Source organism: Drosophila erecta, unplaced genomic scaffold, assembly GCF_003286155.1.
Source record: "Drosophila erecta strain 14021-0224.00,06,07 unplaced genomic scaffold, DereRS2 tig00000021-arrow-pilon, whole genome shotgun sequence".
Classification (NCBI taxonomy): domain Eukaryota; kingdom Metazoa; phylum Arthropoda; class Insecta; order Diptera; family Drosophilidae; genus Drosophila; species Drosophila erecta.
Window position 1 is genome coordinate 23,933,295 of NW_020825198.1, and position 12,957 is coordinate 23,946,251.

Here is a 12,957-nt window from a genome sequence, read left to right on the forward strand (position 1 = left end):
AATAAAATAAAATAAACACATATGCATAAACTGAAGCAATGTTTGCTTCGTATGTCAGCACAGGGTTTTTTTTTTAACGTATGAACACATCAACGCAGCCGTTATCACAAAGATAAATAAGCCTTAATTTAATGAGCGCGGCAAAAAATTTAACGTATTTATATATACTTATAACACTTTTCGCAAAAAAAATGTGTATGCCTCTCACTTTGTCTATTGTTACCGGAAAAACACACTATAACTATCTAGAACCCGACACTTTTTGTCTCGAATTCCATAACGATTCTTCTCGTTTGCGACCAATGGAAACCCTGACAACAACCGATCTAGTTTCTTTCGTTCCTTGTCTTGTTGTATACACCAGTATTTTGACAATTTATAATCCACGACGATCATCCAATAGCTACAATTATATAGTTACCCTAAAAGCAATCGGAAAATTCATTTATAATATTAGAAAAGATCTCATAGTTTCTTTTTTCTTAATAATAAAAATTTCTAACGCGTTATAAACATCGGTTGACTCTACCGCAGCTACAGCCATAAGAACAGTCTAAACAAGAGAGAATGCTATAGTCGACTTCCATGACTATCAGATAGCCGTTACTCGCTAGTACAAGTGCGTACGAGAAATGTCAACAATTACTGGAATACGGTAGAATTTGGGGACGAAAAATATAAAATTAAAATTTAATATTTTCAAAAAAGTTTTAAGCAAATCAATAGAAATTCACAAAATATTCAAAAATGCACTTTTTTAAAAGTGTGGGCGTGGCAGTTTAGGGTATTTTGTCGGCATAAGAGTGGGTGTGGCAGCATTTGGAAGCAAAAATTCCGCTGCGTCTATACAAGAAAATTATTTTTCTTGTTTTACTCTTTATTCGTAGAGTAAAAAGAGTAAGATAAAAGACCGATTTCTACCCTATAAAGTATATATATTCCCTAATCTCAATTTTCTAGCTTTTATAGTTCCTGAGAACTCGACGTTCAAACGGATGGACAGACAGACGAGCACACGGATAGACGGACATGGCCAGTTCGACTCGGCTATTGATACTGATCAAGAATATATACTATGTATGTTATATACGATGCAACGAATCTATTATACCATTTTACTTTACAAGTATATACACACACACAAAATTTAAGTTGTATAAACAAATCTAACGATTTCGCCAATACTAAAGCGTAGAAAACGAAAAAATTTTCTTGAGAAAGAGATCGATAAATTTGTATAAGTAAGAATATAGGAAAGGAAGTATCTAGGAAGTGTCATAAATATCCGATTTGGTAACAATTTAAACATTTATTTCTTAATAAATATAAGCGTCAAATAAATCTTTATTTGTGCCTTTTTGCGGTTTTAGAGGCGTGGACTAAACTAGTGACATTAAACTTTTTTTTTTTTTTTAATGCCAATAGGTACTTGAATACTAAATATATTTACGATTACTAGACCCGAATTCTAGAACTGTAAAAGTCTGGGTTAGATGTTAATTTTCAACAATATTTTTTATGACTATTCTTTAACTAAACTTCGGCAGACTTCAGTAAAAAATGCTTATATATAAAGCCAACATAATTTAAAAACGGTAAAACATTAAATAGCTTTATTCCCTATCCAAGGTCCACCCTAACAAAATTGATGAATTTTAATTTTCGTTTTACTGAAACTGTAATTCAAAACCACAATTTTAAAACAGTTGTCAGCCAATGTAGTGTAAGTTGTAGAGGAGTTTTCAGACAACGAGGACTTTAACTGAATTATAAACATAAAAACCCTTTTTTATTATTGCCGGACCTCTAATATTATGTATAACTTCTGCTATATAGTTTAGCTTTATATACGATTTAAATTACTTTTATTATATGCAGATACTTATTAATAATATGGCGAGCTACTCTTTATTTTGGATGTCATTGCTTAAGAATTATTGGAAATCGATCGGTAATGATTTTGTTATTTACCTATGGATTTTAGCTGTGACTGTCTTATGGATTTACTGGATATTTTGTGTTCCACTGATATGGAAAAAGGTATGTATTTATTTACTGTTAGTATGCTTGAGTAAGATATATTAAATTATTATATAGATCAAGAGAATATAATAATATTTTCAATGAAGTCCCTCTGTTTCCATAATTTACCGACTGGCTCTACATATTGGCATGTAGATCAAGGCCTTATATTCCAAGTGATTTTGATTAAAATTCGCCAAGCTTAAAAGCTATAAGGTATAAACTTAGTTACACTATTTAAGTCGATTTGGTCATTTCTGTCCTTACGAACGTTAAAATCTCGAAAACTGTATTTGCCAGAATGCTAATATAAATAATATGTATACCGGTTTCTCGTAAAGTAGAAGGGTATATAACCATCGTTGGAGAGTATGGAACAGGTAGAAGGAAGCGTTACCGACTATATAAATTATATATATTCTTGATCAGGATCAATACACGAGTCGATCCGCCCATGTCCGTTTTTCCGTCCGTATTAACGTCGAGATCTCAGGAACAATATTAGAATGTTGGGATTAAGCAAAGTTGAGATTGCCACGCCAATCCAACCCAAAAACTCTTACGCCCACACTTAAATTTTTTTTTAATTTTAAAAATTTTTTTTTTTCATTTTTTTCCCACTTTTTACCGATATTTCAGAAATTTTTGAAATTTCACGTTTGCACTTCCACTAGCTGAATAACTGGTATCTGTTAGTCGGGGAGTATATAAAAGTGATAAATAAAGTATAAGTATATTAAAGATTGTTGAACTTTGCTAGCTGCGTATTGTCGTAATAGGGAGTAGTACAATCAGTCTAAGTGTACTGTTGAGCTAAAAATACTATTCATTAGTTTTTTTTAAAGTATACGATTTACAATACAGCAATTTTCGAAAGAATGCATTTTGCTTCATTTGGTTACAGCGATAATTGGTACGATCGATGCGCATTTACATAGGTTAAGAAAGGAAAGGAACATGTCAAGAGAGTCTTAGCATAGAGACTAAGCAGAGACTGAACAGCAGACCGCTAGGCCAAAAGTGCCAGCGCAAGTTCAAGAGAGAGAGCGATAACGGAAGATACGTATAAATGTAGAACGATATTATTGCAAATCTGAGGTCCAGTAGATCATAATTGTGTCTCCGAAGTTTGCATGTTAACAATAAGTAATCTTAAGAGCTGATAGTGACTATCAGATCTCCAGATACTCCTCCGTGTAAAGCGAGGCTTTCAGCATTATCCTTAAGGGGTAGCAGGCACAGTTTATTCACTGCCCGCTTCATGAATTCTGTTGCTTTCTTTAGAAGAGCAACTCCAGGTAGCAGCTAAACGACTCCTTAAATCCTTAACAAGTACCAAGTCAAGTTGAATTGCGGCTGCTGTTAGGTTAAACGTTCTTCCTTCCGTCGGGACCAAAAAATAGGCGATGCGCTGCCAGCCATCTCTAATCGATGTAAATTTAAGTTCGTCACATCCCGCTTGATAAGCGATGAAAAAATACTTTGGAGTTAAAACATCGAGACCGGTGAGGTCTTCTGATATTCATACTAAAGGTCGAGAATTAACATCCGCAAATATGTGGTAAAGAACATTTCACAGCTCATCGAAAGTCAGAATTGAAGAGCTCTCAGCCTCCCAAAGACTCCTAAATGAATGAAACGCCACTCGGTGATCTGCACCAGGCAAAAATCCAACACTGTTTTGGTGTGGTCGTCAACTAGGAATAGCCATCTCGTTCTTGTGTTTAAGACCCAGCAAGAAAGCTACTGTATATAAATCAGCTTCAAATGTATCGCCTTGCTTGCAAAGCAAATGGAAATATAAAATAGGGATCAAATTACGCTAAGAAAAGCACGAGCAGTATGCTGGTTGCTTTCATGAGTGCAAGTTATAATAGTCATAGTAACTGGGTGATCCTTGATATTTAAAGTCAATTCTCGCTCATAATTGATTGGGCACAACAAAGCAAATTACTAGATGCATTATCGTCATAGTTTCCGGAGCAGCGATGCAGGACGCTGGAGACTATGGATTTCGACATGGCAAGCTATGTTACATATCCAATGTGATGTACTTAAAATTAAGTTTAGCTCAAATTACTATAAATTAATTACAAATATTCCTAACACAGATCATGAACACGGCAATTACTTTATACATTTACATCCGAAATCTCTATTTCCTTTTTATAAAATGTTTTTTAAATGTCTCAAAGAAATGTTTCGGCCCACAAAATTTGTATTAAACTTTTCGTTTCGTTGATCTTTATCTATCCCTCGTTACACTGAGTTGATTGTCCGTTGTGGGATTCTCCTTCGCCCTAGGTACTAGTGTTGCCACGCGTGATTGGAGGCGAGGAGATGGGCTGTTGGGCTTAGGGAAGCGTCACCGTTCCCAGACTAGGGTGAACAGGAGCTGGGGTCAAATGATTTGATCAAAAAGTTATGCTGCTCCGAATTGTTAGAATTGTTGTTAGAAAGAACAGAGACTGGTAGAGTGGGGACGTGCAGATGCTTCTGAAACCATGTAGTGAGTAAGACAGTAAGGATGCCGATAGTTCCACCGTAGCCATGGGGAATGGTCTAGTTGGTGTAACCCGACTGCGAGATGCGAGTTAATTTGTATGAGTTGTCCCGTTCATGTCCACAGCTCGGAGCTATGCGCACGCGTTATAGTCGTGCCGATCCGGTAGTCCTCAATGGTCTGAGTTTGTGGTCAAAATACAATTGAGTTTTAAGTCTTAAAAATCGTATATATGTAATACAAAGTTTCTTTTCTTTGTAGCGAAACCTCCTAATCTGCATTTTGTAGGAATCCAGTGTCATCTGCATTAAATGCTATGGTCAGCATTCCCATGGTGGCATTACCCGCGGGGTTTGGGGGGAGGTGACGGAATACTCAGGCCGTCACCGATAACTCCTCCCCCTCAAGACGGAACGATGACTATAAGGATGGGATGACAGGAGTTCTGGTAGGTGGGGTGGAATATAGTTTAGCTTTTCTTCAAGATCCAAGCGACGATTGCTAACACGGTTGATATAGAGATTAATATGCGGAGGTGGATTGTTGCTCTGTTTTCTATGACGGTAACAGCCCACCCATTTTTAAGGGTGTAAATGTGTAGTTTGTGGAGAATGATTGGCTCTATTGCAGGTATTATTTTTAAGATATTCTGCGTCGTTGTAATTCTTTTTATAGTGACCAATACCGTGGTGGTAATATCAGCGAATTAAGTCCCATTAGCGAAGACGGAGAAATTGTCGTAAGTTATTATCATTGAACCACTGAATATTTTTTCCGGAATAAAATTTGATGTGACATTCAGGTTTTCTACTTTCAATATGAGTATCAGCTCTTTCATTGGGCTGTAATTTCGTTGTTGTTGTAAACTCTCCACCGTGCTTCATGTTGCGGTTTTGTCAGAGACGAAGTTCAGAAGACACTCTGCATTTTTAGGGGCGAAAGGGTTTCGCAAACATAAATGTTATTAATACATTAAGTACACCTTAAGGATCTTATTTTTTTTTTTTTTTTAATTATGAATTGTGGTAGACCCACAATTTCAGTTTTGTTAAATTTTAATGAGATAGGTCGGTAAACATTGAAATCGTTTTTTGACAAGATTGAAATTTTAATTTCGAATGTTAATGTATTGTTTATCGAACTTGTTTCTAATGACAATAATTTGTAAACGTCTTTGTCCGACAATATTTTTATGTTTTGTTTTCTTAATGAGTCTTTAATCTTTTTTATTTCGAAGTCATTCGAAATTTCGAAGTATATACTAGAACTTCGGTATTAGCTTAAGCTTCGCAAACAAAAGACTCACTCCCGTTTTGAATAAGCTCATTGCTTCTATAATTCTTCTATAATTCCTAAAAATATGTTGTTGTCATTTGTGCTCAAGAAACTATTTCCTAGTCTGTTATTTCCTTAAACCTAATAAAGGTTGTTAGGACGATCTAAATAAACGACGTCTACATTTGGTGAGTTATAATTTCAAACTGCCTTTATTTTGTATAAGACCTAGCTTAGGTAGCTAACATGAAATTCGTAAACTACTTATCTACAGACCGACTCGTCGCGGGGCACTTATCTCAAAAAATATGCTACAATATGCTAAGGAGGTTCAATTACGTATTGAGTATTTTCAAGTATACAGATATTTTGGTGTTACAAATTACAATTGTTAATTTTAAATTTACGGTGTGAGGCAAACAATAGTATCTTGTATAAATTAGGAAAGGTTGGCCGGCGGTTAACGCGCGCGGCTTTTACTAATCAGATGTCAGGCGGAGCCGTGACAATAAAAGATTAGGAGTTTACTTTTTAAGCTTTATTATACCGAGCCAAGCGGAGCTGTAGCGTCGGAGACAAAATCAGAACTGAATATAAAAATACAAGAATTCAAACTTATGAGCTAGCATGAAAACGAAACACATTGTTGCGATCCCATATTCGTAGCGGCCACGCAAATCTGCAGTGTCTGCCGGCTACGTATCGACTTCCGGCATAATGCTTACGTTGCAGTATGCCGATGTCGTCGTATTTCATGCGCCCGTGGGAGCGACGTTAGCTTTAGTTAACTACCCCCCCCTCAAGACGGAGGCCGCCCTCGGCCGACCTTAACTCAGCAATTGCCACGTTCAGTCGTCTTGCGGACCTCTTGGCCTTCCAGGCGCGCCAGCCCACAATGGCAACACATAACAGGAGGCAACATGATGCTGCTACGGTCAGTGCCACTCGCTGGGGTAGTTCGGCGTTGAATTCTTCTCTGAACCTCTGGATTGTCTCTAGGTTACCTTCATTTAGGCGATGAAGGTACGGGAGACTGAGCACGCTTTGGTGGGAGGTGATGTTCAGCAGAGGGAATTTCGCTACCCCCGGTACTCTGCTCTGGATCCCGTTCTGGTTGACGTACAGGGTTCCGTTAATGACGGCACGTCGGGTGAAGGTAACAAGATGCGTACCATGCACCCAGATTTCAGAGCCGTTGTCCACTCGTACCTTGGCGGCCCTGTCGTTGATGATGACGATCCCCTCATCTACATAGGTGATGGGGTCCAGGCTGCTGGGTTGTATTTCGCAGTGCGCCTCGCCGCCTGCATGGAGTTCTTTCGCACAAGAGCTGCCTGATGATAGCTGGCAGAAGGTGGCGCTGGTTGATGCGGTGCAAGCTTTGACGGTGTAGACCTCGTTGTCGCATTCTGCGATAACGCCATCATCTAAACGTAGCATGGCTCCTTCGTGACTGACGGGGAAGATAGTAATTTTCTTACAGGCGAACTTAATTACCGGAAATTTAATGATAAAGTGTAATGCGTTATTGGACTGCAGAACCTTTACGGACGATACGGACATGAGGTCCCCTATGGGGGTGTTGGTGGGCTCCTCTAGCCAAACTGAACTCAAATCTGCGTGATCAAGAATATTTGGGCTAACAATGTTCATTTTTGCAAGTGTCACGGACAACATTAAATTTTGAAGCTCCATCATGAGCATTCTATTTCTCGCGAGCAACGTTTCATACAAATGACCGGAGTCAATTTGCGACGCTTTTGCTGTTTTGAGGATTAAGTTGACAGTGGCAGTTAATTTATTGATTTGACTTTGGATTTTTGTGTTGATTTCTATCTGCCTATTGTTCGCGTCTATCAATCGCGCCTCTACGACCCTACTGTTTTGCAAATCGCTGGCATCAGGTGTACCGGCTACAACCTTAAGTATAGAGCCCAGGAAGTCCAAGCTTCTGGCCACTCGATGGTGCGCGCCCAGCGCATCCAGCAAGTCCCGGAGGTGTGCTGAATCTACTTTCAGCAAATTTCTCATGTGTGACTGCGGGAAGTGGCTAAGCAGACCGACCGTCTCCTCTACTACACGTGCGTACTCCGAAAGATTCGCGGAGTGTCTCACGTAGGCGAAATTCTCCCACACCAAGATCTGGCCATCGACTATGGGAATGTATTTGGCGCGCGAATAATCGGTGATGTGAGCCGATGCCAATGATAGAGACACGAGAAGGATAAGATTGGTCCTGTGGGTGAAAGTTTAAATGGTTGATTTTTCTATTTTGTAGACAAGGGGAACCCAACACCAATAATAATAAAAATGCTTAAGAATATAATGTGCGCGGATGGCGCTACGCTTAGATCTATTAAAAATTACGCCAAGTGGCTAGAAAAAATTTAAAATTAAGCGAAACACTGACCTCGCTGCTGAGCGCGTCATTTTAAATTGTCCTTGTGGACCACCCTCCCCTCAATGAGGACCGTGGTCCCCATGTCCGCTTCTACAGCTCTTTCCTCGCACAACGGCGTGAGCTTGTTGCCGAGTCTTCGGTTGGATTTTACCAACACTTTTTCGCCAACATCGAATGTCCTATTCTGCCGCGAGGCGTTTTCTCTGGCCCTCAGCGCGGTCTGAGCCTTCTGGATCCTTTTGCGGATCTCTGGCTGTGGCTCATCGGGGTGTGTTAGGACGATGTCAGCCGGTCTCCTGTCGATGACCGAGTGAATCGACTTATTATACTGGGTAGTGGCCAACATTACTATTTCGACCGTATCACTCAACCCCTTGTCTATCTTTATGCATCTGGCTAGCTCCAGCAACGTGCTATGGAAACGCTCCACCTGCCCGTTGGAGGTGCTGTGCAGTGGTGGTGCGTTTGTAATGCTTACACCAAAGTTGTTATACAGCATGGACACGATCGTGTGCGACTTCAACGACGGTTCGATGTCGCAATAAATGGTCTTTGCCCTCGGGAAAAAGTTCATGAGCTGAAGCAGCGCTGGCTTCAGGTCTTCAATAGTTCTCGAGGTGATTGGTTGTACGACGGCAAATTTAGAGAACTTGTCGACGCAAGTGAGGAAAAACTTTTTGTCGGTAGAGAAAATGTCGATGTGCAACATTTCCCCTGTGTGTGACGGTATTGGTGTTTCACCGAGTTCTTGTTTTCTCGAGTGCCTGTCATACTTTGCCCTCGCACAAGTCCTGCAATTCTGCACGATCTCGTTGGCCAGCTTGGCCATTTTGGGGAAGTAGTATTCCGACAATACCTGCTTTACATTTTCTTGCGCTGCTCTATGCGCCCTATTATGTTCAGCAGTTAAGATTTCCCTTCTTTCTTCGATTCTGAGAACGTCCACGACACGGTTCCTGCAATGCCAGAACTTTGTGGCTGGGAACCTCCGGACTATCTCATCTTGTATCATTGCGAGCGTGTGCAAATCGCAATGGAAGGCGTTTACGGCCCTTGGGACGATTGTGTCTGCCAGTTCGTCTAATAAGGACCCCCTGCAGACGAAGTTAACCGTGTGGCGCCTTTTATTCCCAAATAAAATAAAGGTATTTTTAGACGGGAAACGTGCTTCTTCCAGTATTATCTGGTTCTGGAAGCAGTTCAATGGCTTGTCCGTTGACTCGATTGTGTGGGTGAGAGACACCTCACTGTGAATCGTTGCTGCGCAAGATTCGGGCTCTTCTTGCTCCAGCACATTAAGCTGTTGTCTGGACAAGGCGTCCGCTACCAGGTTCTCTTTACCGGGCTTGTAAAATAGACGAGCATTGAACTCGTCTATGCGGGCCTTCCACCTCTTAATTTTTGCGTTCGGGTTTGATTCTGACACAGAAAATGTTAACGGCTGATGGTCAGTGAAGATATTTATATCTTTCACTCCATACAAGTAATGCCGCAGTTTAGCCAGGGCCCAAACGATAGCCAATAACTCACGCTCGTTAGTCGCGTAGTTGGCTTCACTGTCTTTAAGAGTTCTTGAAATCATTGTTATAGGGCGGCCCTCTTGAGACAACACCGCACCTATACCATGGGCTGAAGCATCTGTCGTTAGATCAAATGGCTTCTTATAGTCCGGGTAGCTGAGCATGACATCTTCTGATGCCAATATATTGCGCAGCTTTTGGAACGCTTCTCGCTGGGACCCAGAGAAATGCACCTGAATGTTCCTCGATCTATGCCTACTAACTGTTCCATTTTCGCCCTTTAATATGTTTGAAATGGGCCTTGCTATAGCAGCGAAGTCTCTGATGAAACACCTATAGTAGCTCGCGAGGCCCAGGAACGACCTGACTTCAAATACCGTCTTAGGCTCTGGGAATTCTTTTATGGCCTTTACCTTTTCTGGGTCCGTTGTTGCACCGTTACTGGTGACAATGAACCCGAGAAAGCTCACGCTTTTCTTAAAAAAACGCGATTTCTCGATCGATACTCTCATGTTAGCTTCTTGTAAGCTCTTTAGCACCCACTCTACATGTTTGATGTGAGCCTCCTCGTCTTGCGAGAAGATGATCACATCGTCAACATAAACATAGCAAAATTTGCCTATTTGTTCCCGTAGGATGTCATCGATCGTTCTTTGGAAGATGCCGGCGGCATTCCTGAGGCCAAATGGCAATCTCTTAAACTCATACTTTCCTCCGTTTACCGAGAAGGAAGTTTTTTCGCGATCGCGCTCCGCTAGTACGACTTGATGGTATCCTGATTTAAGATCCAGTGTCGAAAAATAGTGTGCTTTGCCCAAATTGCCTAATATCATTGATATATTTGGCATGGGGTATTTATCGGAAATGGTGTGCTCATTAAGCTTGCGAAAGTCTATCACCAAGCGCTTCTTGCGGTTTCCCGCATCATCGGTGCCCTTTTTATCTACTACCCATATGGGGTTGTTGTAGGGGGATGCCGATTTCTGAATTATATCGTTTCTTAGAAGATCTTGGATCTCCTTATTAACGAAGTCAGCTACGCCCATGGGATATGGGTACAGCTTGGCATAGATGGGCTCTTCGCTCACCGTTCTGATGGTGGCGACCACCGAAGTATTGTATGGCAGAGCCTCGTTTGGGTCTGCAAAGGCCTTTTTTCTGGCCTTTAATAATTTCCGAAAAGTCTCCCGCACTGAAGCGGGTGCATCTGAGCAATCCACATCGGTGAAATTGACATCAGTGCATTTGTGGAAGGAGATTTTCTCAACTTCCGTACCCCATTTGAGCTGACCGGAGGCCAAACAGAGTGACGCCCCAGCCTGAGCTAACAAATCGAGACCGATTATCCCATCGAAGGTTGACAAGTCTGGTAAAATAAAAAATGTTGCTTTCACGTTGAACAGCGCAACAAGGCATTTTTGTGTGACGGTGGTTGAGCCATGGATAGAATGCAAGGTGAATTGTGAGTTAACCGGACGGACGCCACGCAACCCCTTGTGTGGTTTGATGTAATTTTTGGACGTGCCGGTATCAATAAGGAAGCTCATATCCTGCCCTGCTACTCTTCGTCTGATGACGGGTAGCAGGGATTTTCCCCTAAAAAATTGAGGGCGTCAGAATCACTTTCGGCATCGTCCTCGATCTGCGCCACAGCGCCGTTGGCGGCTTCGGCGTACGAGGTCTGCCCCTGCCCGGCATCTTGGGTTACATGATTCACCCTTTGTTGCTTGCCCTTTCCGTTAGAGCGATCGGACATGGCCGACCGCTTGCTGACGCCAGCGGAGGCCTGGGTGGGCTGTCTATATCTTGACAGCGAAGGGTCTACCTCCATTGGTTCTGGAGCACTGGCGCGAGTTTGCTGCTCGGCATTTCGCAGGCCGAATTGGCCTTGCTGCTTGTTCTGTCTACTAAAATGTGGGTTCTTTGACCCGCTTGCCTGTGCTTCTTGTTGGGGTGGCTTGACCCGCTGTTTGGTACTTGCCTTGTGTTCTTTTTCCTCAATGCTTCTCGCGAAGTTGGCAGCGAACGCATATCTTTCATGGTTCGATTCCACCTCTTGCGCGAGCGCCAGAGCTGACGGCAAGTCTCTTGGCTTTGCTGAGAACAGCACATCTGTGAGACTACGCTTGAGTCCCGAAACAAACACACGTAGTGCATCTTCGCGGAACTTTTCGCAGAGGCCCTTTGCTAGGACCGGCTCGTATGACATGTTGACTTTATTAGTCAACAATGTAAGCTTTTTGCCGACTTCATCATAGTATTGCAGCAGAGACATGCTGCCTTGTCTCAGCGTGGCCAGCTCTTGCTCGATTACGTGAACTGGACGTTTGTCGCTGTACGGGAAGTCGAGGCGACTTATAATCGCGTCGAAGTTAAGAGCTGTGCCGAAAGAGGCTAGAATGATGATTTTGTTTCTTATAATTATGACCGCCTGATAATGGCGTGAACTGCCGTCGTACGGCCTAAAAATATGATAGGCTGCGAGAGCCGCCTGTCTCCATGAAACATACGATTCATGTGCGCCTGCAAACTCGGGCAAGCATTTGACGGCATCTAATGGCTCGTCGCAGCGGATATCATTTCTTATCTCTATGGGTGCATAAGCTTGCACCTCTGGTGGCGTAATATGCGCTGCGGCCAGCTGCTGGGCCATTGACTCGACTTTGTCAATCAAGACCTTATTTGTAGCGGCTTGCTCAGCTAAGGCAGCGGTGACGGCTGCCTGTATTATGAGTCTCAACTGGTCTGGGTCCATGACGCTGTCTGTAGGACGAGGTGAGGGTGGGGGTGAGTGTGTGCGTCTTGGCACTGAACGGCGAATGCGATGGTCGTCGCAATCAGAGTCAGAATCACTACACTGTCGGCGAGTGGTTCTATAGAGGAGGAAGGGTGAAGTCATATGCCTCTAATATAAACAACGAAAACTTGAACACAACGCTTGAGGATGGAGGCAACAAAGTTGCCAAATTCCACGGATCGTATTACGTTGAACGACCAAACAAAACAAACGAAACAAAGGCAGACGGAAAAAAAATATTTGTGCGCGCATGCGTTTGGTGCGCCGCTTTTTGTAATTATTCAACAAATATTTATGTATTTTTGCTGTCAATAGTTTACTATTTTCTGTCAACTTAATCCACTACTAGTTTCACGTATTTTAAGACTTTTTATTATTTAATTACATTTAAGACAAGACACTTGCAAAAACTGTGCTTATGTGCTTATTTTTATTTCGC

The 12,957-nt window shown here is 41.9% G+C and overlaps 1 protein-coding gene across 4 annotated transcripts in view; it reads left to right on the forward strand.

Annotated features, from left to right (window-relative positions):
• The first annotated feature begins 1,641 nt into the window (after positions 1–1,641).
• LOC26527012 (cholesterol 7-desaturase) overlaps positions 1,642–12,957 on the forward strand; it is a 44,933-nt gene continuing 33,617 nt past the window's right edge. For 3 of the 4 annotated variants that reach the window (XM_026977351.1, XM_026977353.1, XM_026977360.1), the window contains exons 1-2: positions 1,642–1,723; positions 1,879–2,040. In XM_026977351.1, the coding sequence (XP_026833152.1) occupies positions 1,649–1,723; positions 1,879–2,040 (237 nt within the window). In that variant the 5' untranslated portion in view covers positions 1,642–1,648. Of the gene's footprint in view, positions 1,817–1,878; positions 2,041–12,957 lie in introns of all 4 variants that reach the window. The other variant, XM_026977352.1, reaches the window with a different exon arrangement.